Raw genomic sequence first — 25,355 nt, 5'->3', positions numbered from 1 at the left:
AAAAAAAAAAAAAAGCATTGGCCATATAGGTAAACCTGCTTGTAGCAAAGGGAAGGCTTTTCCTATCATAAATAAATATGTAGCTAAAGGTGGGTCAGCTGATAGAGTGTATTTAGATTTTTGAAAGGCATTTGACAAAATCCTCCAAGAGATTCCTCAGGAAATTCAATGTCATGGGATAGGATGCAGTGTCCTATGTGGACTGGTAACTGGTTAAAAGGCCGGAAACAGAAGGTAGGATTTTGTGGTCACTTTTACAAATGGAGAAAGCTCGTTAGTGGAGTGGCAAGTCCTGTGCTTTTTAGCATATTTATAAATGATCGATGACGTCACCCTGCATGGAAGCTTAACCCAAGAGCTCCGTGCTCCCCTCTCCCAAAATCCCTTACCACCAGCCGGGGAATCGCTCCATTTTGACCCAGATTGCTGAGAGTGTGACAGGGAACCCCAGCGCAAAAATCGCCGTATTCCGACATTGCTTGGCGGCGGCGGGGAAGCGCGGGATGCGCCACCGGCTCTCCGAGCCTGCAGTGAGCGAGGGACCCCGCTACCAAAATGGCGGCCAGCACAGAGGGCGCGAGACAACTCACCTCCGTGTCTGAAGATTTCATCCCGGGTCTCCGGCGCACTCGATGAGCGACTTATCAAGCTACAGGCAGTGATGGGCGACATTAAGGGCGCGCTGGAAGGCCAGGCCAAGCGTTTGGACGGAGTCGAGCGGCGTGTCAGCGACCAGGACGACAGACTTGTGAGTGCAGAGCGACAGGTGCAGCTCTTAACGGAGCAGAAGGCTGTGCTTATGAATCGGATAGAAGATCAGGAGAACAGAAATTGCCGAAACAATGTAAAACTGGTGGGGCTGCCAGAAACTGTAGAAGGATGGCTCCCAGCTCCGCTGCGAACGCCCTCATCGGATGGCCCAGTCCGGGAAGGGGTCAATAGACCACAGCCCGTCATGGCGTCCATCATCAATTGGCTGCACAAAGTGCAAGTGATGCAGGAGTGCAGGAAACGCCCAGTGTTGCAATACGAGGGCAGCCGAATCCTACATTTTCAACGACGTCTCGGCGGCGGCAGCCTCACAGCGGCGAGCTACGGCTCCCACGTGCACGGAACTGCATAACAGAGGCATTTCATTTGGGCTGCTTTACCCGGCTAAATTACGCGTCCAACAGGACAACAAAACATCCTTTTTCAATAACCTTGAAGATGCTTCTACCTTTCTGGCTGCTCTCGCTCCGGGAGAGGCCCCTCAGAGAGAAATGGTTTCACAGACACAGAGGGGCAGATTTTCAAAGGGTTGCACGCGTAAGATACGCGCGCAACCCCCAAAAACCTCCCCCTGCGTGCGCCGAGCCTCTCTCGCATAGGATTAGCGGCGCCCGCAAGCCCCGGGACGCGCGTTAGTCCCGGGGCTTGAAAAAATGGGCGTTCTGGGGCGAGGCCATGGGCGGGCACCGACCCGGGGGCGTTCCGGGGGCGGGACCGAGGCCTCCAGAACAGCCACCGGGCCGGGGGATGGAGAGCAAGCGCGCGCAAGTTACACCTGCCCGGAGGCAGGCGTAACTTCTTCAATAAAGGTCAAGGGGGGGGTTTAGTTAGGGCTGGGGGGCAGGTTAGATAGGGGAAGGGAGGGGAAGGTGCGGGGGGGGGGGATGGAAGAACAGAGGCAGCTGCTTGGCTCAGCGCGCACAGGTTGCAGAATTGTGCACCCCCGGCGCGCGCATGTTATAAAATAGGGCGTAGATTTGTTCGCGCCGGGTTGCGCGAACAAATCTACGCCCGCGCGCATGTTATAAAATCTGGCCCAGAGTATGGGATTAAACGGCCTCTGCCCACCTACCCATGGCGCGCAGCCGGTACTGTGTAACTAAGGAATCTTTATTTGCCTCATGGGAATTGAGCTAAGGTTGCTGCTTCCTGCCTTCTCAAAACGTTACGTGCCTGGGTAGTGCTGCGCCTGCAGGTGTCTTTTTCTAGACTTGCTAACAGATCAGCCTTTCATTCTGGAGATTGACGCTTCCCGTTCACGCACGTCGCGCTCTTGTGGCGGCCCTGGGACACTGGGCGACGAAATCTCAAGTCCTTTCACTGTTTTCGGTATCTACTGGTTTGCACTTCTGGGTTGCGCCTTTTGTTGTTATGAGGGTGGGAGGGGCAGGTCAGCGCACCCCATATTGGAGGGGAGCGCCTCCTAGGGCTGAGTGCTGAAGAATATAAGTTTGAGAGGATGAATCTGTGGTGCGCACGTTGTGAATGGGGTGCATGGGAGTGGATGTTGGGGATAGGATTGGGAAAGGTGGGAGCATTAGGAGATGCGTAGATTTCATTGGTTCTTGCTGAAACATGACGGCTAATACTGATGTTGCTTCCATATGATCCCAGAGGCTCAGGCTGGGGAGCCGAGGCATTTACGACAATACCACCTACTACGAAATGCCTCCTTGCGGCAGCTTTTTAGGTTCTTAATACCTTGGCTACAGTAAAATTCACATCTCTTAATGTGGATGGAATCAAACGGAAGAAGTTATTAATGGCCTTTGAACGTATGGGCTCACAGGGGGGATTCCTCTAGGAAACTCACCTGTCGGCAGGTGAGCATGCCAAACTGCAGAGAGAGTGGGTGGGGCAGTGCTTCTTCTCTTCATATTCCTCCCGACGACGTGGGGTGGCTATATTAATTCATAAACAATTATCTTTTCAGTCGGAAAAGCTATGGCTTGACCCAGAGGGCCTTACGTCATTGTCCAAGGACTGTGTAACCAGCAAAAAGTGGCCTTGTGCAACGAATATGCTCCCAGTGTTTATGGACATGACTTTGTCACACACTTATTGGGGCTTTTGGGTGAACTCTCTGATTGTGCATTGTTGGTGGGGGGAGACTTTAACATGGTAGCAAATAACCAGGAGGATTGTAAACCTCCTAAGCCTCATATGGGACTCAACGTTTTGTGTCATGAATTACGCTTGTTCGGTATCTGGCGGGCTCTGCATCCCAGGGAACAAGATTGCACTTTTTTCTCCCATCCTCACGGGTCCTATTCCCGACTAGATTACTTCTTGATCTCGGAGTCCTTGTTTCCCAAAACGTCTGCAGCCACCATAGGCACAATTGCTTTGTCAGACCATGCCCCGGTGTCAGTCACTGTCACTCTTGGTCAGACCCCAAAACCTCCCTTGTCATGGCGCATGCCCCGGGGCTTAATCCTAGACAAAGAGCTTTCTCGTTTTATCACGGAGCGTTGGGAGGAATATCTGCTTTCAAACTCTAGTCCTGACGTCACACCAGGGGTCCTGTGGGAAGCGGGAAAAGCAGTAATGAGAGGACACATTGTCTCCTAAGTCGCTATCCAAATAAGCAGCGAAATGCCGCAATCCTTAAACTACGGTAGAATTTAAAATGCCCAAATCCGGCGTCAGAGACTAGCAAACGGGAGGCGGAGGGTATCCGTGAAACACGGCAGGCGCTCCTCCACCAGAGCGTCCAAATCCATGAGATACTACAAATACCAGCTGTACCAGAATGGCAATCGGCCCAGTAAATTACTAGCCAGCTTAGTTAGGGCTCGTGGCCCTAAATCTTTCATCACTAGTATAAAAGATAAGACAGGGGCTTCTAAAGTAACTACTACAGCTATCGCGGCCTGATTCCATGAGTATTACAGGAGACTTTATGGGGGGAAATCCAGTAGTTCGGCGGCAAGGGAGGACTTCTTTCAAAATCTTCCATGGCCTCGGCTAACTGAGGAGCAGCTGGTCTTGTTAAATAAGCGATAGTAGACACAGAAATTCATGCGATAATACACGGCCTGAAAACGGGGAAGGCGGCCGACCCCCACGGGCTGGGGCCTGAATTTTACAAGATTTTAAAGGTTCCTGTGTTGCCGGTGTTGAGACAGGATTAAATAGCTTAGTTCATGGTGCTACTGTTAATCCACGGAAACCAATCTACTATAATTCTCCTCCCAAAACCTGGAAAAGACCCCAGGAAGTGGCTCGTACAGGCCCACTCCCTTATTAATGGAGATCTATAAATCCTGCCAGCTGTTCTTGCAGCCAGATTAAATTCCATACTGCCTTCCACAATTCACGCGGACCAAACAGGTTTTATAAAGGGGAGGAAAGGTGTAAAATGTGAGACGCTTGATCGGTCTCTTAAATTTTCACCTGCGGACCGAGGCTCTAGTCCTGAGCCTGGATGCAGTGAAGGCCCTCAACTCCCTCTCATGGGATTATTTATTTTGAGCTTTACAAATTTATGGTGTTGCAGGCTCTGTATAACAATCCTAGTGCGCGGCCCTATCTGAGCCCTTTCCCATTCAATGTGGCGTACATCAGGAATGCCCCCTTTCACCCCTCCTGTTTGTTCTGGCGCTGGAGCCTCTGGCTATCAATTTGCGGTTGGATGAGGAGTTTAAAGGTCTCCGTGTTGGGCGACATCAGATGAAATTAGCAATGTTCGCGGACGGCATCTTGTTGTTCGTGGGGCAACCCAAAGATAGTATTCCTGCAATTATCTGCAATTTTAATCTTTTCAAAACAATAGCTGGATTGGCCATCAACTTTTCAACGTCAGAGGCGCTGGCGCTAGATCCTAGAGTACAGCTAAACTGGTCGGGTGGATTTCCTTTTACGTGCGCGCTGGTGGCACTGGATGGCCAACTCAAAACGTGGCGGTCCTTGCCTCTCTCTCTCTTTGGCAGGAGTGCCCTCCTCAAGATGGTGCTGATGCCCAAGCTGCTATATAAGCTGCACATGTTACCTTGCTGGCTGACTGGCAGAGACGTACAGTGGCTGCAGTCTTCATGTCTTTGGGCAGGGAAGAAAGCTAGGCTGCGATATACGCTTCTGACACACCCTAAAGTGGGAGGAGGACTGGGCCTGCCGGATATTTGGCTTTATAATGTGGCTTGCCAACTTCGTTATGTGGGGAGTGGCTCCTTGATCAATACTCTTACTGTGAGGATGGGCTCGTTATCAGTATGGTCTCCCCGTGGTCTCCATTATATCTTTTACAGATCAGTAATACAGCCTTCTGCAATTTAACAATTCCTCGTAGCTTGGCTCAGCCCTGCCGGCAGGCTTGGCGTCGGATTAGGGCACAGGGGGCGCTGGATGGTATTTTCTTCCAGGACGTGAAAGTTATTCCATCTTTGATGCCTGGCTACAAAAAGGATTACCGTTCATCTTTCACTTTTATTCCCGCAATTCGCCGACGGTGAGAGACTTTGCATCCTTGGCGACGGACTACGATCTACCGCCTAAACATTTTTTTGCCTACTTGCAGACGCGTCATTACCTCCAATCTTTCCGATGTTGCTTTAAAAGAGAACTCCATCAAGGGCTGGTGCGAGCTGGGTAAGACATATCGCTCACCTAGCACAGTATTGGACGGAGGCATGGGCAACAGACATCTATAATGCCTATTTGCTTTCCTGTTTTAAGTATATGCCTAAGAGTCTACTGGATTTATCCCTCCAGGAACTGCAATTTAAGATCTTACACCACATTCTCTGTGATGATGTTCGTCGCTACCAAATCGGGAGGTTGGCCTCGCCACTATGTATTAAATGCAACCAGGAGGGGGGCACTCTGGCTCCTCAGCTGTCTACCTGCCCTAGCCTAGCAAGCTTTTGGAATAAAGAGCTGGAAGTTATTGCTCAAAGCACAGGCTCTACCATTAGCTGGACTGGCAAACTACTTATGTCCGGATTACGAGGAGCTCTTCCCGTTTATCAGTCATCACTGGACAAGTTTGGCCATACCGTAGTGTTACTGGCGTGTCGCACGTTCCTAGCTGACTGGATAGTGCCGGACACGCCCCCACCCTGCGGGCCTGGTATTATCGGCTCGCATCTTCAATGCAAATGGAACGCTTGGCCTCTTTCGGCAGCCTACGGCACCGGACCAGAATTACAGAAATTGCTGGTCTATTTGTCTTACGCTTCTGCTCGCTACTGGATATCACCCATCTTGGAAATAAAGGTCCCGACTACCTGATTGGCTGCACGGAACCAGGATGATCGTATGCTGCGACCTGCAGAGGGGGGTAATGGACAAACTTTGTTGTTCGTTAACATTTGATCTTTTGTAGGAATTTGCAACGTCAGTTTATTAAGAGGCGCCAGCTCCTAGGGGTGGGGGAGTGGGGGAAAGGAGCGTGTGTGTGATGTATGGCATGACTGCTTTGTGAGGATGCCTGTTGCGATTTTGTCTGGTGGCTCTGACCCACTGGACCTTTAAAGGAGGCCATGCAGGACGCCAGCTATGCTTGGTCAAAACACCTCGGGGAGTGTGTTCTTGGCATTGCAAATATGAATTGTATTGAGCTCCTCCACATGGTTATGGTTGTTGTACTGCTTGAACTCACTAAATGATCTGGAAAAGGGAACGACGAGTGGGATGATGAAATTTGCAGATAACACAAAATGATTGAAAGTTGTTCAAACAGCAGGGGACTGTGACACGGGATAATCTATGTCACACATTCCATTAAAGACTAGAGGTGACCTCAGAATCTCCACTGCCCATTATTCGGCACCACTCTTTCAACCAATGTGAATTAAATCAAAACAAACCCACAACCAACATTACAAAACATAAAAAATATCTCACAAGTCAGTCATCAAATCTGAAATACCTGGTAGCAATAATTATGAGAATGATATTCAGCAAACTTAGCCAGACAAACAGCAAGCTTTGAAAATGCTTCTGTGCTAACCAGATTCATGTTATTAATCCATAATGCTCCCAACATGGTAGGATTAACCTTCAGTGTATGTGAATTTTGGGTTAGCTAGGTTAAAATGGTCCTTGTCACATATTTTTTTAGTAGGTTCTACTTCTTATAGCTATACATGTACTGGAAACTAGGGGAGAGCCATCTGGTATCTGATTGGCCAAACACCATTAAATGTAATCTCATACAATGTGGCCCCATTTGCAATGTTCAGAAACAGTACTACTGTAACTCCAACCATTGTCCTTTTGTCTTTTGCTGGAAATGTTATCATACACAGTCAACATAGTACTATTTAGGTAACTGGCACACTATCGGAATCTTTCCAAAGGATCTGAACTGTGTAATGTTTAATGTTTAATATACATTTGATAAATTGCCTTTCTTTATGGATAATCAAAGCAATGTACAATGCTAAAAATAGTAAAACAAGGCAACATGCAATAATTAAAATCATACATGAAAATAAATATAAAGTAAACAAATGAGAACTTGAAAACAATAATTAAATATAACAATAAAAAATATAAAATACAAATAAAATATAACAGTTAAAGAACAAATCTATTCAAGCATTAAAAAGTCTGGAATAGAGCCAGGTCTTCAGACTCTTCTAAATCTGCTATACAGGGGCGGAGGGGACTGTTGAAGTTGGTGGTGCATCAGAAAATTTGCCTGTGCCATGTTACCGATCCTCTGAGCTGCCTCCCCAGCCTGCCATCATCAATAAAGACCAGGCCCAAAATATCTCTTTGGACATGCTAACCCATGCGACACTGAGCTGGCCTTTGGTGATATCAGGCTGTGGGAGGCAATTCAGAAAGGAGCAGGGCTTTATTTTATTGGTAACTGGTGCCGACAGTCAGGAACCACTGAAGACAATCTGCTGCCTGAGGGATGGGATAGGATGAGATGCCCCCCAGCCACCCCTGCTAAGGTACCAAAAGGGATACGTTCTCCAAAAGACAGACCCACACCAACTCACCATACAAAAAAAACATTAATATCTAATGTGTCACTTCACTAACAGCTACACAAACATCTTTCACTGCCAGAAACTTTTTGAAGTAACACAAAATCCTTTAAAAAAACATTCAGAACCTATATCGAAAACCTGCCAAAAAATAACAAACTTCCAGGATTCAAACAGCAGCAACTGTACCTGGGAAGTGGCAGCACTGCAAATATTACTATAGGCCCTAGAACACCAATACGCCTTCTACTGGAAAAAACAAAAAAGCCAGACACACACAGAACACAAACCGACCCTTACCTAATACAAAATAAGGGACCATAAATTAAAAACAGGAAAATGCAGACAAAAATACCTACAGTACTTCAATGTAATCCATCTTAAGTGCCAAAAAAGCAGAAGATACATTTAAAAGGGAACCTGAAATGGAAACTCCAAGAACCCCAATTCTGCACGCAGTGCAACAGCAGAGAATAAGAAAGAGAAATGCATTTCTTTGTATTTATTATTAGTTGCTCAGTTTGGATATCCCATGGGGTTACATTGTAACGGTCTTCTTGTTTTACATTGTAACATCAGTTGAGCCTGATTGTAATAAAATTTCCTCCTGACCTGAGCAAAAGGCAAAGATATAAAAGCTGACGACACACTCCACACCCTACAAATATGTTCTGCTTTGCTGTGGGGGCTTTTATTTTTGTGATTGAGTCTTCTCCTTTCCACTTTCCATTTTTTCTCTCTCCTGTCTTCTTCCTTCCCTACATCTGCCTCAGACATTGTTCTTTCCCTTTCATCTTCTTCTCCATTCCTCTCTTCTTTGCCTTTCTATCCACCCATAATTACATTTCACTAAATAAAAATGAATGCATTTTTCCTAGCTTTTTCTTTTGTAATCAGGGCGGTCCTGGTCTCTCGTGTTGGTCTTCGAATCTCTGGAGACAGAGATTTTCTCTCTCCTCCTGTCGTTTCTTTCTCCTAACATCTGTCTGACACTGATCTGTGCCTTTCCTCTTCTTTCTCCATTTCTTTCTTCCTTGCTTCTCTCACCGCCCCTTCCTCCAGTCCTCCCATTCCCATTCCCTCCTTTCTCAGCCTCCCCTGTTTGTACTCACCACCACTCATCCACCTACCTCTCTCATCCCTTCCCTCACTCACCCCCTTTCTTTTGCTCCTATTTCTGCTTTCACCTCTTCCCAGCTCTCCCATTTCCATTATCTCTACCGCCCCCTGACAGACCTGTCCCTCTCATTATAGGACGTGCCAGGCTGGTCAGGCCATCAAGCCCAGCCTCCTGAAGATCTCTTCCCTCTGCTCATTCCCAGATTCCCTCTCAAACTTCCCCAGCCCCTCCTGGTTCTTCACACCATTTCTCCACCCCTCTCACATCCCTAGCCCATCTAACACCCCTTACTGAAACCTCCCTTCAAATCACCAAGTCACTGCATCCCTGAATATCCATTCCAATCCCTGCGTCCCACACAATCCTCTCATCTCTCCCATCCTTCCCTCCAACTACCAATCCCCCTCCACATCTCCCTTCCCCTCCATCTCTCTCCCCTTCCTCCTATTGCTGCTGCCTCCCATAGCCCCCTTCCCCTAACCTATGAACCTCACCTCCCACTCTTTCACATCTTCTTTCCTCTCCCATCTCCTACTCACTCTTCTCTCTCTTCCCAAACCTACCTCTTTCTCCCATTTATTGCCTCAATTTTTCTATCTCTCTCTACTTCCTTCATTCCTGCTTAGCCACCCCAAATTCCTAACTCAGGGGAGGGTTGGCTCAGCAGCACTTTCTACTCTAAATTACTGTTTATCTAAGGTACCCAAATGGATTAAATCCTCCAAACGTAATCCAGAAAAATTTGACGCAATCTGGTTTGCCAAGAAAAATACTTCCCATCTGTTTCCTGCTCCCGTTTTAGCTTGTAGCTCGATCCAGATTAAGGAAGTTGTCACCAAACTAAGTATCACAATTGATGCCGCACTATTTTTCTCTAATAATATCTTCATTTAATGCAAAGCTGCTGTTTTTTTCTTTTATTCATTCTTCAGCTTCAACCATTTCTTGCAATGTCTAATTTAAAAACTCTCGCCCATTCCCTTCTTCTAACTAGAATTGATTACTAACCACTGATTATTTCAAGGGCTCACAACTATTCTATTAAGAAGACCCCCAACTACTACAAAGTACAGCTGTTAAACGTATTTTCAGCAAGTCCAAACACGAGCATGTTACCCTTCTTTTGAAGGACCTACACTGGCTTCCGGTTAACCTACATGGTTCTATGGTGGGAAGTAGCTTTCAATCTCGCTGGTATAATTAATCATTTATCGTCCAGGATGGTTGCTTCATTCCACTCAACATGAACTATTGGTTCTGCCCTCTCCTAAGGACATTAGGTTGGAAACCACGCAGCCCCATGTCTATTGAACTCCTTTCTGCTCTCTGATTGGAGAAAGACTGCCACAAATTCAGGAAGATATTAAAAGGCTATGATTAACCTTATTTTTAGCTGTATTTAAATTATTATTGGTTTCTAATTTTATTACTCTATGTTTTATTTACTGACAATTTGTTTTATTGGTAATTATTTTAATTTGTTAATTGTATTCTTCTGCCTGGGTTTTGTATGCTCTACCCAATTGTAATACTGAAGGTTCTATTCTCTTTCTAAGTATAGCCTGATTAGAACATTAATCTTCTTGTTTTATATGGGTTTCTTCTTTTATCTACTCTGCCATTGTTTTATTGTAAATATGTCCTCCCACCACTTTTTGAATAACAACGTTTCCATTTATTCTTATTGTACATCGCTCTGAATTACATGAGGTAAACAGTTGTGATTAATCAAGAAATAAACTAAAGAGCCTTGTGATTATTTATCATTTATAAGCTGCGTATAACACTACTATGGGGAGGAAGACTCAGAAGCAATGTCAGGAAATATTTCTTCACGGAGGGAGGTGGATGCCTGGAATGCCTTGCCAGAGGAGATGGTGAAGGCAAAAAAGGTGCAAAATTTCAAAAGGGCATGGGATAACCACTGTGGATCCCTAAAGGCAAGGGGGAGGGGAACGAAGTAAGGCTTGGGGGTAACTTGCTGGTGTGGTGGATACCACCCGTGGCAAATAGCCCTCATACTGTTAATGCAACCCCATCATTGCTCGCTGCTTCAACAGCAGGGGGGAAAGAGGAATTGGATTCAGACAACCACCAATAAGACCTTGAACTGTACAGTCTGGGAAAACTCATGAGCATGGGGGTAACTTGCCTGATGCGGAGGTTACTGCCCTTAACCAAGAAGCCTGATACTACACTTCTATTATCTCAATTTATCTTACTTGTATCTCTCAATTTATCTTACATCTTTTAACGCTATTTGACGAGTTATTGATGTCTATTTAATATTTAATATTTACGTTCTTATGTTCAGAAACTCTGTTTAATGTAACGCCTTAACCGCGACTGTTTTGTTCAATGGAAACCGACCTGATTTGATAGTATCGAGAATGTCGGTATATAAAAATCCTAAATAAATAAATAATATTACAACTCCAACATTGCTCTCTGCTTCAACAGCGGGGGGTGGGGAGAGGAAATTGGACTCAAACGGTAACCAACAAGAGTCCTGACCTTGATGGTCTGAGTAGCTGATAACTATGGGAGCTTGCTGGGCAGACTGGATGGGCCGTAGGGTCCTTTGCTGCCATCACTTTCTATGTTTTCTATGTTACTAGGAGGTTTCCATAAAAATGTTCATAATAATGTACACTTACACATAAGACAAGTAAAAAATAAAAGAAAAACAAGCACTTATAATGCTCGTGAGTAGAGGAAGAAGGTCTGGTATAGGATCTCTGAGTAAACTTGCATGGTAATGGATCTAAATGTAAAGAACAGACCTTTCACTTGTTCCACCTCTGTGTAATGTGACCTTGCTGAATGCTGATAACTTACTACAAGGAACAATACAGCCACTTGTTGAAAAAGCATCATGCGACTCTTCTAAAGGGGTGATTTCGAGCTCTTTTTCAATCCTTCTAATTCTATTTCTGAAAGCAGATGTGAAAACATTAGCATTGATATTAGTGAAATTGGGATTTGTAGGGTGCAAACCAGCCAATGAAAGAAGTGATCTGTTTCCCTCACAGCCCCAGTACAATAGGATCCTTGGCTTTTTTATTCCGTTTAAATAAATGTTGACACTATTTTTAAGAAAGCTTGACATCAGTACATTCTTTATGACCCCATTTTCTCCTCTCATTGTCTACACTGTCTCTTCAAGATCTGAAGGACCTGAATGATTACCAGGCAGTGCCTATCGATAAGTAACAGGAGCCACCTTGTCGTACGCTTCCTTAAGTCCCTGAAAAGGTGATTGAAAGGGACAATGGAGAGACCTCCTGCCAGTCAGGAGGCTTGTGAAAAAAGCACTGTGTCTTAGCGATGGGACCATGCACACATATTAAGCTGCGTATAAATTCATGTTCTTACTGGAAAGTCCAATAGACTGTTGCTGAACACAAAAAGAAAACTTTGAATACAGAACCATTCTCTAACAGCGCTCAAGCTTTGCATAGTGTGTAAGCTTGGAAAACAGAGCTCCACGAGTAAATCTTCTTAGAATAGGATTATAATAACATGGCACGGCCCAAGGGTAATGTGGTTCAAAAAAACTCACCTAGAGGTGAGCTAGCTCTGAAAAACTTCTTTCTGTTCAATGATTTGATACTCCACCTTTTCCTAAGGTAGCTGCAAGGCATATTATATAAAGTAAGAAGGCACTGGATACATACAGATGTCATGTACGGATACGAGATTGACTGCAAAGTAACTATATAAGCGTGAGGTGCACTAGTTAGGAGGGGCATTGGCTACAAATTACATATATATAGTTCAGAAGAAAGTTACACACCAGCAGTCTGAGAAATATTAAGAACCAGGAGGCTAGAGCTAGCCCAGATGTGGGTGAGTTTGTGGGATTCACAGTCAGGAAGACTTCTGGTAGGCAGAGGATGAGGATGAGGATGAGTCTCTGCTGTGAAGCCAATCTTTGACTTCCTGTAGACTCCACAAGTTTGCAGGCGCAGCGTAGGAGGTTACCTGTTCCATATGCTAGGAGCAGAGCTTCTGAATGCACAAACTCTTGTGCATGTTAGACTGCTGAAGCCAGTGGAGGGCTGGATCGAAGTTCTCTTGAGGGGTGAAGGAGAGCTAAAATTGGGGAATATATTCAGGGTCAGTCAATTCATCATGCATTTGAAGACAAGCAAACTGTTTATCATTTTATCCTGCTCAGAACAAGGAGCCAATGTCTAGCTTCCATGCTTTGTAAAAGGTTATATTGCGCGATGCCATGGACCAGAGAGTTTGCAGTAGGCGATGGGGTTAGTGATCAGAGAGTGAATGACGGTAGCTGGGTCACCTTTCTTAAGTAGTTACATGGTTAATGAGTCTGGTGGGATGAATAAAGGGGGTCTTTGTCACTGCTGAGATCTGGTTTTCCATTGTGAGGTGGCTGGTCAGGGGTCCCTTCAAGGAAGGTTAGGTTTAATAGAAAATGCCCTTGTTGACCTAACCAGACAAATTTGGATGTGGAGGGTTTAGCCCTCTCATAGGACTTACTGGAAACTACTCACAGTTTCGGAAGGGCGATATCTTTAGTCCTTCACAGCTTGACATCTGCTGAGCCCTCCCTGACTCACATTCACTTCTGGAACTTGCAAACCTTACTGCAGTTCTCTTCCAAAAGCTTTTCATCAATGCCAGAAGCTTGCATTGGACTAGAAAACAGTTGCCAACCCCTGCCCCGGGTGCGTCTGTGCCCCACGTCCTGTGTTGCAGATGAGCTCAGCGGACAAGGGATGAGAAGGGCAGGGTTTCTAAAGTCTGAACAAATTAGCCTGGCTGGGAATTGCCTCTTTCCTTTCAGCCAGGTTAGATGGATCGGGTGGGGGGGGGGGTGGTTCCTGGGCCATTTTTAGTGCCTTGTTCTTTATGCTCGCTGATGTTTCAAAGAGAAACTATCTGGGCTGGGTACTTGAGAACTGCACCCCTCCACTCAATGGGCAGGGTTACCCACGAAGCTTGTTGCCCCATCTGACTCCTCCTTGCACTGAACCGGTGGATGGACGACTTCACTTGGTTAAGTAAAGCTCTCTGGGATACTGCAGCTAACATCATGTGTCCTGTTTTGTACTCGCGGACTTTATTTGTCAGAAGACTTGTGAGGTCTTGGCTCCGTGCTATGTGCAGGTGACGCTGGCAGGAGCTGGAATAATTTAATTATCATAGGTTCTTCCTGGGGCCAGGGTTTCCGGGTAACTGAAGCCACGCAGATTAACCTGGTGAGTATTCATTGTGCCTTTCCTGAAAAACAGGTGTCTTTGTGGCCTTCTGGGACCAGCACTGTACATTTCTAATCTAAAGCGGCCTCCCATACATATGGCTTAGTAGGAATTAAAATCTGTGTTTATAAAGCAAGTTTTAGTTTAAAATTTCCAAAAACAAGTGGAATAACGTGAGTATCCTATGTCGCTCTACCTGCAAGTTGCATATTTCCAGGCCCTTTTCATGGACGGGTGCCATGCAGTTTGCTTGTTCTCTGAAGTACATGGGCAGGGATGAATTGAGATTTTCTCAAATCTGCATTTAAAGAACCCAGGATTAGATCTCACCCTCTGCCAGGACTTTATGCCTGGAATTTATCCATGCCCTGTAAATCAGTGAAAGATTTCAAAGGAGCAGGGAGATAAACACTGTGGGTCCTTGAAGGCTAAAGGTTGGACATGAAGAAAAGAGTGCATGGGGGTACGGGGTAAACTTGCTGGTGGGGGCGGTTACTGCCCTTAACCAATAAAGCCTTCCTACTGTTGATGCAACTCAACTCCATCATTGCTCTCTGCTTCAATGGCAAGAGGTGACGGGGAATTGGACTCAAACAGCAACCAACAAGGCCCCTGGCTTTGACAGTCTGGGGAAACTGATAATTATAAAGGTGGCTTGTACGGCGGCAGATGCTACCATAAGCTTGCTGGGCAGACCGGATGGACCGTTTGCTCCTTCTCTGCAGTCATTTCCATGTTTTTATCTTTTCTATAATGAACAGAACTGGACATGGCTCACAAGATGAATATGAAATGAGCTGAAATTTGATTTAGAAAGTTTTAAAAGAGATACAGAACACTGCCGGATGCAACCAAGAATTCACCAGAGAGAAACGTGACAGAGTCATAGAATTAAACGTTTCCTGACGTACACCATATGCAGGAATGCCAGGCTTCTCTAGTAATAATCAAGTTTAACGCAAACGTAACCCCGAGTATCTGCATGGGGGTAGTTCTAGGACAAAAAAACTTCTTTCAAACGTACAGACAGCAAGAATCGCGTCACCCAAAGTTAATTTTACATTACCTGTCCTGTTCAGTTCAGGATAGACTTTCCCTGCCTTTGAAAATCTGAAATTACAGAGGAAGGGACTTTGTGCACGAACCCTCGCAAGGGACTAAACGTGCAAACCTGCTCAGGATAACTGTTTGACGTTGTGTTGAGGAGACTGTGGGTGCAGTGAAACAGAATTACAGATTCTGCAATACTTGGAGAAGAATGGCATGAAAATTAGCAGGAAAGAACCAATTTTTCTTTAGTGGGGAGGGGGAGGGAGAGAGATTCTTGTGTAAACAACAACATTTCTGTGACTTATGTATTTAAGAGAAGATGAGGTAATTCCCCCACTTTAGGAAAATTCAGCGACTGCAAGTCCAAATACCTCAGCCTGTTTTCTATAAATTCCACTCTTCTACGGATCCCCTCCCCCACAATCCTGTATAAGAGTTGCTTGGACCCTTTTGACCGCATTAACTTCTCTCTCTAAGGAAGAAATTTTGATAGAAAATTCTTGCTGATGTCGGGTTGTATCTGAGGTCAAAGTTTCAAGTTTAATAAAAATGTCATTTACCTTCATAGACTCTCGGAAAGAGTGCAGTGAGGTCCCATAGTGCATCCAAAGCAGCTACCGCCGGTTTCTGTGGGAGAAAAACACGCACCAGGCCGCAGGAGGAGGAATCCCTCCCCCTCACTCAAAGCTGAAATGCCTCCATGTCCTCCCACTAGTGATGACCTTTCTTTGCCATGGCCTCTTTTTCCTTTAGTTCCCTCGCAGTCAGCACGTCTATCCACATCATCGGACATCATCCACATCATCGGACATCATCCACATCATCGGACGTCATCCACATCATCCACATCATCGGACATCATCCACATCCTCGGACATCATCCACATCATCGGACATCATCCAGTGTCCACATCATCGGACATCATCCACATCATCGGACATCATCCACATCATCGGTCACCATCGGACATCATCCACATCATCGGACGTCATCCACATCATCCACATCATCGGACATCATCCACATCCTCGGACATCATCCACATCATCGGACATCATTGGACATCATCCACATCATCGGACATCATCGGACGTCATCCACATCATCCACATCATCGGACATCATCCACATCCTCGGACATCATCCACATCATCGGACGTCATCCACATCATCGGACGTCATCCACATCATCGGACGTCATCCACATCATCGGACTGTGACGGCGACGCGTCCAGGGTAGAAAAGAGTTAAAAACATGGTACTTCCAACAGGCGTTTAAAGCTGACCCCGAATGAAAGATTCATCTAGTTTTTTTATGATTTCTAGGGTTTTTTTACCTTTACTGTTTTTTAGTAATGAATGTAGTTATCAATTAGTCTTATTTATTTTTTATTTTTATTAACCCTGTTTTTGTAATTTTATTCTAATTATTTTATATTTTATTTTTTTACTTGGAATGTAAACCGTAGTGATGGAAACTCGTTTCTGTACAACGGTATATAAAAATTGTACAAATAAATAAATAAATAAATATTGGGCGTAAGTTTGTCATCCGGGGGGCTAAGAGATGTTACAGCCACAAACGATGAAAACTCTCCCTCGTTGACGCCGACAACGGGCACCGCTGCCCCCAAATCCAACGCAGATTACAGGAACTGCGGAATGATAGGTTCGGAGGGATAGACCCTAGGAGGTATTTTGAGTTACGAAAAAGCAAAAGAAGAAATCTTAACAAGCAGCAACAGAGCGTGTCTTCTTCATGCTGCCATGTATATTCAGGTAGCATTGCAGAGGGTCAGAGAATACTGCTCATGAACGAGAACTGGATTCAGACAACAACCAATGCTGGGTCCCGACTGACATCAGAGAAAAAGCACAGGACTGCATCTACAGCCAAGTCCAAAAGCAGCAGTGTCTGAATTAGCAAGAAGGCTGCTCGCCCTGTAAAAATGTTGCTAGCAGTAATTTTGTTATGGGTTTTGATTGTTAGTATTACCACCCTTAACATAAAGTTTGGGGGTAATCTGCATGGAGCGGCAGTTACTACCCTTAACAGAAACATGGGGATAACCTGCAAGGTATATAAAAAAATTTGTATATAAAAATTTGGTTCCCAATCACGTGTATATATACCTCCTTTAATTATGGATACCCCCCTATATATCAGAATCTCCCCGCCCCCCCCCCCCCGCTTAGATAACCTCTTTCACGTATCCCACTTTGATAATTTTACTTATATAATCTAATCTGTTATTTGTATGTTCTGAATGTTCCTTATTTAATTATGCAATAATTGTAAAGCCTGTTGCTAAGTTCTGTTCTATGTAAACCGACGAGATGTTCCCAACGTTCGTCGGTATATAAAAGTTATTAAATAAATAAAATAAAAATAAATAAGGAGCGGCAGTTACTGCCCTTAACAGAAACATGGGGGTAACCTGCACGGAGCGGCAGTTACTACCCTTAACAGAAACATGGGGGTAACCTGCACGGAGCGGCAGTTACTACCCTTAACAGAAACATGGGGGTAACCAGCACGGAGCGGCAGTTACTACCCTTAACAGAAACATGGGGGTAACCAGCACGGAGCGGCAGTTACTGCCCTTAACAGAAACATGGGGTAACCTGCACGGAGCGGCAGTTACTACCCTTAACAGAAACATGGGGGTAACCTGCACGGAGCGGCAGTTACTACCCTTAACAGAAACATGGGGGTAACCTGCACGGAGCGGCAGTTACTACCCTTAACAGAAACATGGGGGTAACCAGCACGGAGCGGCAGTTACTGCCCTTAACAGAAACATGGGGGTAATCTGCACGGAGCGGCAGTTACTGCCCTTAACAGAAACATGGGGGTAACCTGCACGGAGCGGCAGTTACTGCCCTTAACAGAAACATGAGGGTAACCAGCACGGAGCGGCAGTTACTACCCTTAACAGAAACATGGGGTAACCAGCACGGAGCGGCAGTTACTATCCTTAATAGAAACATGGGGATAACCTGCACAGAGAGGCAGTTACTACCCTTAACAGAAACATGGGGGTAACCAGCACGGAGCGGCAGTTACTGCCCTTAACAGAAACATGGGGATAACCTGCACAGAGAGGCAGTTACTACCCTTAACAGAAACATAGGGGTAACCTGCACGGAGCGACAGTTACTGCCCTTAACAGAAACATGGGGATAACCTGCAGGGAGCGGCAGTTACTAACCTTAACAGAAACATGGGGATAACCTGCAGGGAGCGGCAGTTACTGCCCTTAACAGAAACATGGGGATAACCTGCAGGGAGCGGCAGTTACTACCCTTAACAGAAACATGAGGGTAACCTGCACGGAGTGGCAGTTACTACCCTTAACAGAAACATGGGGATAACCTGCAGGGAGCGGCAGTTACTGCCCTTAACAGAAACATGGGGGTAATCTGCATGGAGTGGCAGTTACTACCCTTAACAGAAACATGGGGATAACCTGCAGGGAGCGGCAGTTACTGCCCTTAACAGAAACATGGGGGTAACCTGCACGGAGCGGCAGGTTCTACCCTTAACAGAAACATGGGGGTAACCTGCAAGGAGCGGCAGTTACTGCCCTTAACAGAAACATGGGGATAACCTGCACGGAGTGGCAGTTACTACCCTTAACAGAAACATGGGGATAACCTGCAGGGAGCGGCAGTTACTGCCCTTAACAGAAACATGGGGGTAACCTGCAGGGAGCGGCAGTTACTGCCCTTAACAGAAACATGGGGATAACCTGCAGGGAGCGGCAGTTACTACCCTTAACAGAAACATGGGGATAACCTGCAGGGAGCGGCAGTTACTGCCCTTAACAGAAACATGGGGATAACCTGCAGGGAGCGGCAGTTACTGCCCTTAACAGAAACATGAGGGTAACCTGCACGGAGTGGCAGTTACTACCCTTAACAGAAACATGGGGATAACCTGCAGGGAGCGGCAGTTACTGCCCTTAACAGAAACATGGGGGTAACCTGCACGGAGCGGCAGGTTCTACCCTTAACAGAAACATGGGGGTAACCTGCAAGGAGCGGCAGTTACTGCCCTTAACAGAAACATGGGGGTAACCTGCACGGAGCGGCAGTTACTACCCTTAACAGACATATGGGGGTAACCTGCACGGAGCAGCAGTTACTACCATAAGAAGTTTGCTGGGCAGACTGGATGGACCATTTAGCCTTTTTCTGCTGTCATTACTAGGTTGCTATGTTATGACTTTCTCATCATGTGACCTTCACACGTTGTTTGCTCAGCTCTTTTGGTTTTCAGACTTATGGAATTTGTTAATGTACAGAATCAGAAATTAAATGGAGCCTTTTATTTGGTGCTTATCATGCTTTATGCTTGCAAACGAGCAAATTCCCGTGGTACCACTAGGCATGCACTGCATACAAAGATTACCAAAGTGTGCTAAGATTGATCTGTCCACATCAATACTAAGATATGGCAGCGATAGGATCAGTGCATCAAAGCTATCTTCTATAAAACAAAAATGTAAGATTTACAAATTGGTCACAAATTAATTTTAAAGGCCATATTTATTCTTGATAAAGGAATAGAGGAGGAGCTCTATTTTATATAAAAGGCAGAAGGAGACAACTTAGAATCAGTACAGAGGCAAAGATGGCCAAGTTACTCTTCCTCACCGGTAAGACAAGCTTTACAAGTTTATATTTCTGCCTAGCCTACAATGCTACAGAGATATTGTTGCAGTATCAGCATTTATTTTACCACTTTACCATTAAGTCAGAGAAGTACAGGGTAGCAGAGCCTGCTCAGGTCCTTTTCCCGAGTGACCTGTGAAGAAATCATAAAGTTATTTCTATACAGTGCTGATGCAGGGCTGAAATGAAAACTGGAGGGAGCTGGGTGTGGTTTCCAGGGCTGCGCTCACAGCCCAGACAGCTTGGAGGGAATATTCAGGAGAGGAAATGCTCCCTGGGTGGTTGCGAATGACGGCTCAGGGTGTCAGATCCCAGTTCTGGTTCTGACTGAGCTGGAAGCCCATAGAAGCTGAAGGAAACTGCCAATCACAAAAAGCCCGCAGGAACTTCAGGGCAGAAAATAGAGCAGCGGCCTCTGCAATCCTCACCTGACGTTCTTTCTAATACAGCTCCAAACTCTTCCTTTCATCCAGGATTGGCCACTGTTGGCCACAGGATGCTGGGCTCAATGACCCTTGGTCTGACCCAGCATGGCAGATCTTATGTTCTTATGTAAGGCAGCTCCAAACTCTTCCTTTCGTTTAGGAAGTTGGCGTCATGAATCTCCTGTGCAAAGATTGCATAAAATCTATTTTTATTTCATTGCTTTATTTCTTTTCCTTTTCTTCAGGTCTGGCACTTTTGCTAAATGCTCAGCTAGGTAAGTGGGATGATTAAAAGACATTTTTCTTAGTCCAAAACAAGATGTGAATGAAAGCAAGATAGGACTCCTCTATCACTGACAAAAGAATGAGCAAAAACGTTACATAAATCCCACAGACAGACAAGCTGTGGGCTAATTTTCACAGAAAAAACTCAAATATCCTGGCAGAATAAAAAGAAAGAGAATCTGTAACCCTTCAGCAGGAGTGAGCGCCATGTGTCAGATCTGACATCAGGCCCACAAAGCGCCAGTAATGCTGGCTTCTTATTACTCTGATCTCGGTAGATTTCTCTATCCTGCCAGGCCTGACTGATTCATTTCTCTTCATGCAGGCTCTGCCTACGAACTGACTTGTTACTTCACCAACTGGGCCCAGTACAGACCAGGTCTGGGGAAATTCAAGCCTGACAACATTGACCCATGCCTGTGTACTCACCTGATCTATGCCTTCGCTGGCATGTCCAACAACCAGATCACCACCATTGAATGGAACGATGTGACCCTTTACAGCTCATTCCAGAACCTGAAAAATCAGTAAGTCAGAAAAGCACCTGCATCCCAAACTTCACAGCCACTAATGGGGGATCTTTATGTCAATATCAAAATGTTTTCTTGGGCACAATGCGGAAAAGGTCTTTACTGCATCCTGCTGCAGGCTCCTCAGTTTTACTAGCAGGAAACTCTGCCTTCACTAGCAATGATGAATGCAACAGGTTGTTTGTACTGCTCCTTGTGTCGTATCCTGCTCCTCCTGAACACTTTTCTTTATAGCTTGGATAAGCAGACTCATGAAATCTAATGCGACTCGAGTGCTGAATGATTTAATTATTGGATTTTGGTTTCTATATTGCCCTAAAAAAGCAGCACCTTACCCTCAGTTAGGAGAGACCAGAATCTGTAATAACGTTAGAAAGCCGTATGTGGCAAAAGGAAATTCTTTGCTAATGATTTCATTCTCTTCTTGCAGGAACGGCGCCTTGAAAACCTTGCTGGCTATTGGAGGCTGGAACTTTGGAACTGCACCGTAAGTCTGAAGTATTCTTAGCCTGAAAGTGCATGGTGACATTGTGTGTCGTTGGAACCATACCTTGCTTGTGTTTCTTAAAGCTTCCCTGCTCTTCTCTAGATTCACTACTATGGTATCCACGTCCCAAAACCGCCAAACCTTTATCACCTCTGTCATTAAATTCCTGCGCCAGTATGGATTTGATGGGTTGGACTTTGACTGGGAGTATCCTGGCTCACGAGGCAGCCCCCCTCAGGACAAGCAGCTTTTCACCACTTTAGTTCAAGTAAGCAGGGCGCACTCGTTTGGTGCAGGGTGGAAAGCCTTTTTCTTTTGCATGAAGCTCATAAAGATTTCTGCTTTCTCTCCTTCAGGAAATGCTAGCAGCCTTCGAACAAGAAGCAACGCAGACAAACAGAGCCAGGCTGATGGTTACAGCGGCTGTGGCTGGTGGGATATCTAACATTCAGTCCGGCTACCAGATTCCTCAGCTTGCTCAGTAAGAATCACGATTATTCCCATCCCTCAGGGTAGTTCTCGTCTCACAATTCTACTAATAGCTCTCCCGACCCAAAGCCGTGGACCTAGAGGCACAGCTGAAAAAATTGTAAATTCTCTCAGCAAATCCTTATTAGTAAACTAATTTACCATTATGTTAGGTAAGAGATCTGTTTGTACACTGTTACAATGAGCCACTCAGAACAAAGCATTGATAAATATGTACTTTCATTCCTCAGAAGATAATCCAGTCCTTTAATAGGCAACACATTAAGAAAATGACATTTAAATGCTTTAGACTAATAGAGGAGATTCATACAGATTTCTTTGCACAGGTATCTGGACTATTTCCATGTGATGACCTACGACTTGCATGGTTCCTGGGAAGGATATACAGGGGAGAACAGCCCCCTGTACTCAAACCCTGCTGCCACTGGAGCGAACAGCTACTTGAATGTGGTAAGTAGGTCTTTAAAACGTACATCCCAGATCAAGGCAATAAAACCCAATCAAATCATGGTTAACCTTTAAGCTCTGCGCCAACCCTTTGTAACTCCTTGCCTCCTTATATAAGGCTGGCCCCAGGCTTCATCTTTCAGAAAGCTATTAAAAACATGGCTGTTTGAGGAAGCTTTTGAGGCTAGCCACCTACATTTACCTGTGCAAATACACCACCCAAATCTCTAAATCATTTGCTCACACTCTAACAACTGTACTTTCATGGACCAGCAAAAGCTCCACGTTACCTGCAGAGGACATCGTCACCAAACAGATTTATGTCACTAGGACACACAGTCCCCCTGCTGTGGACTTCTTGTTAAACTGTACCATGCTTTTAAACTCTTTGGGTGGAAAAACGTGTCATGAATGATGATGGTGGTTGCTGCATGACTTTCCATAATACTAGATCTTTCTTCTCAAAAGTGACTTTTTTTATACTCAATGCTATCTTTGCAGGATTATGTTATGAACTACTGGTTGAATAATGGTGCCCCAGCTTCCAAACTCATTGTTGGATTCCCAACCTATGGACACACCTTTGTTCTCAGCAATCCATCTAACAATGGCATTGGCGCTCCAACCTCTGGTGCTGGACCTGCTGGACCTTACACGAGACAGTCTGGATTCTGGGCATACTATGAGGTAAAGACATAAACATCTAAATAAATAAATATAAAATGCTTCTTCACATCCAGTACAAAACATAAATAAATCTAAATAAATAAATAAATTATTAATACATACAAAATGCTTCTTCACATCCAGTACAAAACATAACAGTATTTAACATCTTTAATTTGCAATTAAGAAAAAAATATTTGTATCTATCAAACATGTACCAGATAATTTGAATAGGGCATGATCTTTACCCAGATTTGATCTCCCCAGTTACATGGTTTGATCACAGATATACCCTGTTATAAATGTTACTGTTAAATGTAATAAGTTGTATATGTAAACCGGAGTGAAGGCAGCTAGCTATACCTCGGTATAAAAAAAACTCTTAAATAAATAAATAAACTAAAATCTTTAATTCCCCTAGATCTGTACCTTCTTGAAAAATGGAGCCACTCAGGTTTGGTCGTCTGCAGAAGACGTTCCCTATGCATACCAAGGCAATGAATGGCTTGGGTATGATAACGTCAAGAGCTTCACATTAAAGGTATTGCATTACAGCTGCCCTAAGATGCTAACTGGCTTCCATTGTCTACAATAAAATTCACAGTTTCTTTGTATGAAATAGATTTTCTTTCATTTCTTTTGACTTACAGGCTCAGTGGCTGATGAAGAACAATTTGGCAGGTGCCATGGTCTGGGCTATTGACCTGGATGATTTCACAGGAACTTTCTGCAACCAGGGCAAGTTCCCTCTGATCAGCGCCCTGAAGAGTACTCTTGGCGTGCAGGCCTCTGGTGGGTAACCACATAACTGCTATTATACAAATCTTTTAAAGCAACTTTCAACCCCTTATTCATAATCTGCCATCTTAAGCAACCGCATGGCCTTTTCTGAAGTGCTTGCTTACTTTGTCACAGCAAATCTCTCTAAAGATCCATTAATTATGAGCGCTACCTCTTTCTCAGGGATCAGAATTCAATATTGATTTTAACAGTTTTGATTAATAAATTCCTGGAAAAGTCACTCATTTAAAAGCAGAATTTAATTTCCAGCTTTTTCCAGATCTGTATAGCTCTGTATAAAGGATGGCTGATCAATGTGATCATTAATTCCATAAGCCTATGTAATCGATGCTCCAACAATTCTGTGTCACCAGGAACGAGTCTCAGCCAGACAGGATGTGAACTAGAACAGAAGGAACTGATTGCCATCTCTTCTTTCCTTGTAGGTTGTACTCCGCCTGCAACACCTGCTGCTCCAATCACAGCAGCACCAGCAACTGTCCCCAGCGGTAGTGGAAGCGGGTCAGGTTCTGGTTCAGGTTCAAGTGGTAGCTCGGGTGGAAGTGGATTCTGTGTTGGCAAGGCCAATGGTCTCTATCCTGTTTCCGGGAACAGCAATGCTTTCTGGCATTGCCAGAACGGGATCACTTATCAACAGCACTGCCAGACCGGCCTTGTCTTTGATACAAGCTGCTCCTGCTGCAACTGGCCATAAGCAAAACCTGGACCACAACCCTAATGGTTTCTCAGCAACTGAAATCTCTCACTGATTTATACATTATTGCAAGAAATAAATCTGAAATAAAGAGTACAGCATAAATGCAAATGTCTCCTGACTCTACATTCTTACTTAGCTTTCCTTGGTATTTTGATAACAGTTTTCAGCAGGACCAGTAAGACTAGAATGTCCTGGAATTTCTGTGCTTCAGGGCTGAAATCACTTCACAGAGGGAGTCCGGCTTTAGAAAGATAAGTAGCCTTGAGTCTCATCCAATATTCATACTGTGAAACTTCTACAAATACACTGCAATAAAAATTCAAACCAGCAAGTCTCAGGAAGACAAGAAATGCACAAGTCTGCAATGCACGAAGAATTTCAATTTTACTGCACAAATACGATTCCAACATTCCCACTTATTTTTTTAGGATTCTCAGTAAAAGGGTCCAACAAACACACTGTAGTAGGACCTTCTTCAGAATAAAACATTGTGCCACTTTATGTCTGCAGAATTCTAAGAACTATATTAGTCCCATGGAAAATAAGATTCTTTGCAGATTGTGACATTTTTTATTGAACCAAAAAAAAATGTTACATAGATGTTGTAAAGGCCACCAAGAATGAACTTCACCAAGCCCCCTGGGTCAGTTACCCCAACTCAGTACCTCTGAAAACTTTCATACCTAAGCTCTGAAGAGCAGATAGGTCTTTGCTTCATATACGATGCGGCACAAAAACTT

At 44.8% G+C, this 25,355-nt stretch overlaps 1 protein-coding gene across 1 annotated transcript; it reads left to right on the top strand.

Moving 5' to 3' along the window:
• The first annotated feature begins 19,705 nt into the window (after positions 1-19,705).
• Positions 19,706-24,723, top strand: LOC115074467 (acidic mammalian chitinase-like). Its single transcript, XM_029573935.1, has 11 exons — positions 19,706-19,772; positions 20,459-20,488; positions 20,824-21,025; positions 21,459-21,515; positions 21,618-21,783; positions 21,872-21,996; positions 22,331-22,454; positions 22,953-23,138; positions 23,539-23,658; positions 23,768-23,909; positions 24,344-24,723. Exons 1-11 carry the CDS (start codon positions 19,748-19,750, stop codon positions 24,610-24,612), a joined length of 1,446 nt encoding a protein of 481 aa, XP_029429795.1. The 5' UTR covers positions 19,706-19,747; the 3' UTR covers positions 24,613-24,723.
• Positions 24,724-25,355: the final 632 nt, after the last annotated feature.

This window comes from Rhinatrema bivittatum, chromosome 12, assembly GCF_901001135.1.
Source record: "Rhinatrema bivittatum chromosome 12, aRhiBiv1.1, whole genome shotgun sequence".
In the NCBI taxonomy this organism is placed as follows: Eukaryota; Metazoa; Chordata; class Amphibia; order Gymnophiona; family Rhinatrematidae; genus Rhinatrema; species Rhinatrema bivittatum.
This window is presented reverse-complemented; position numbering and strand designations above follow the sequence as displayed.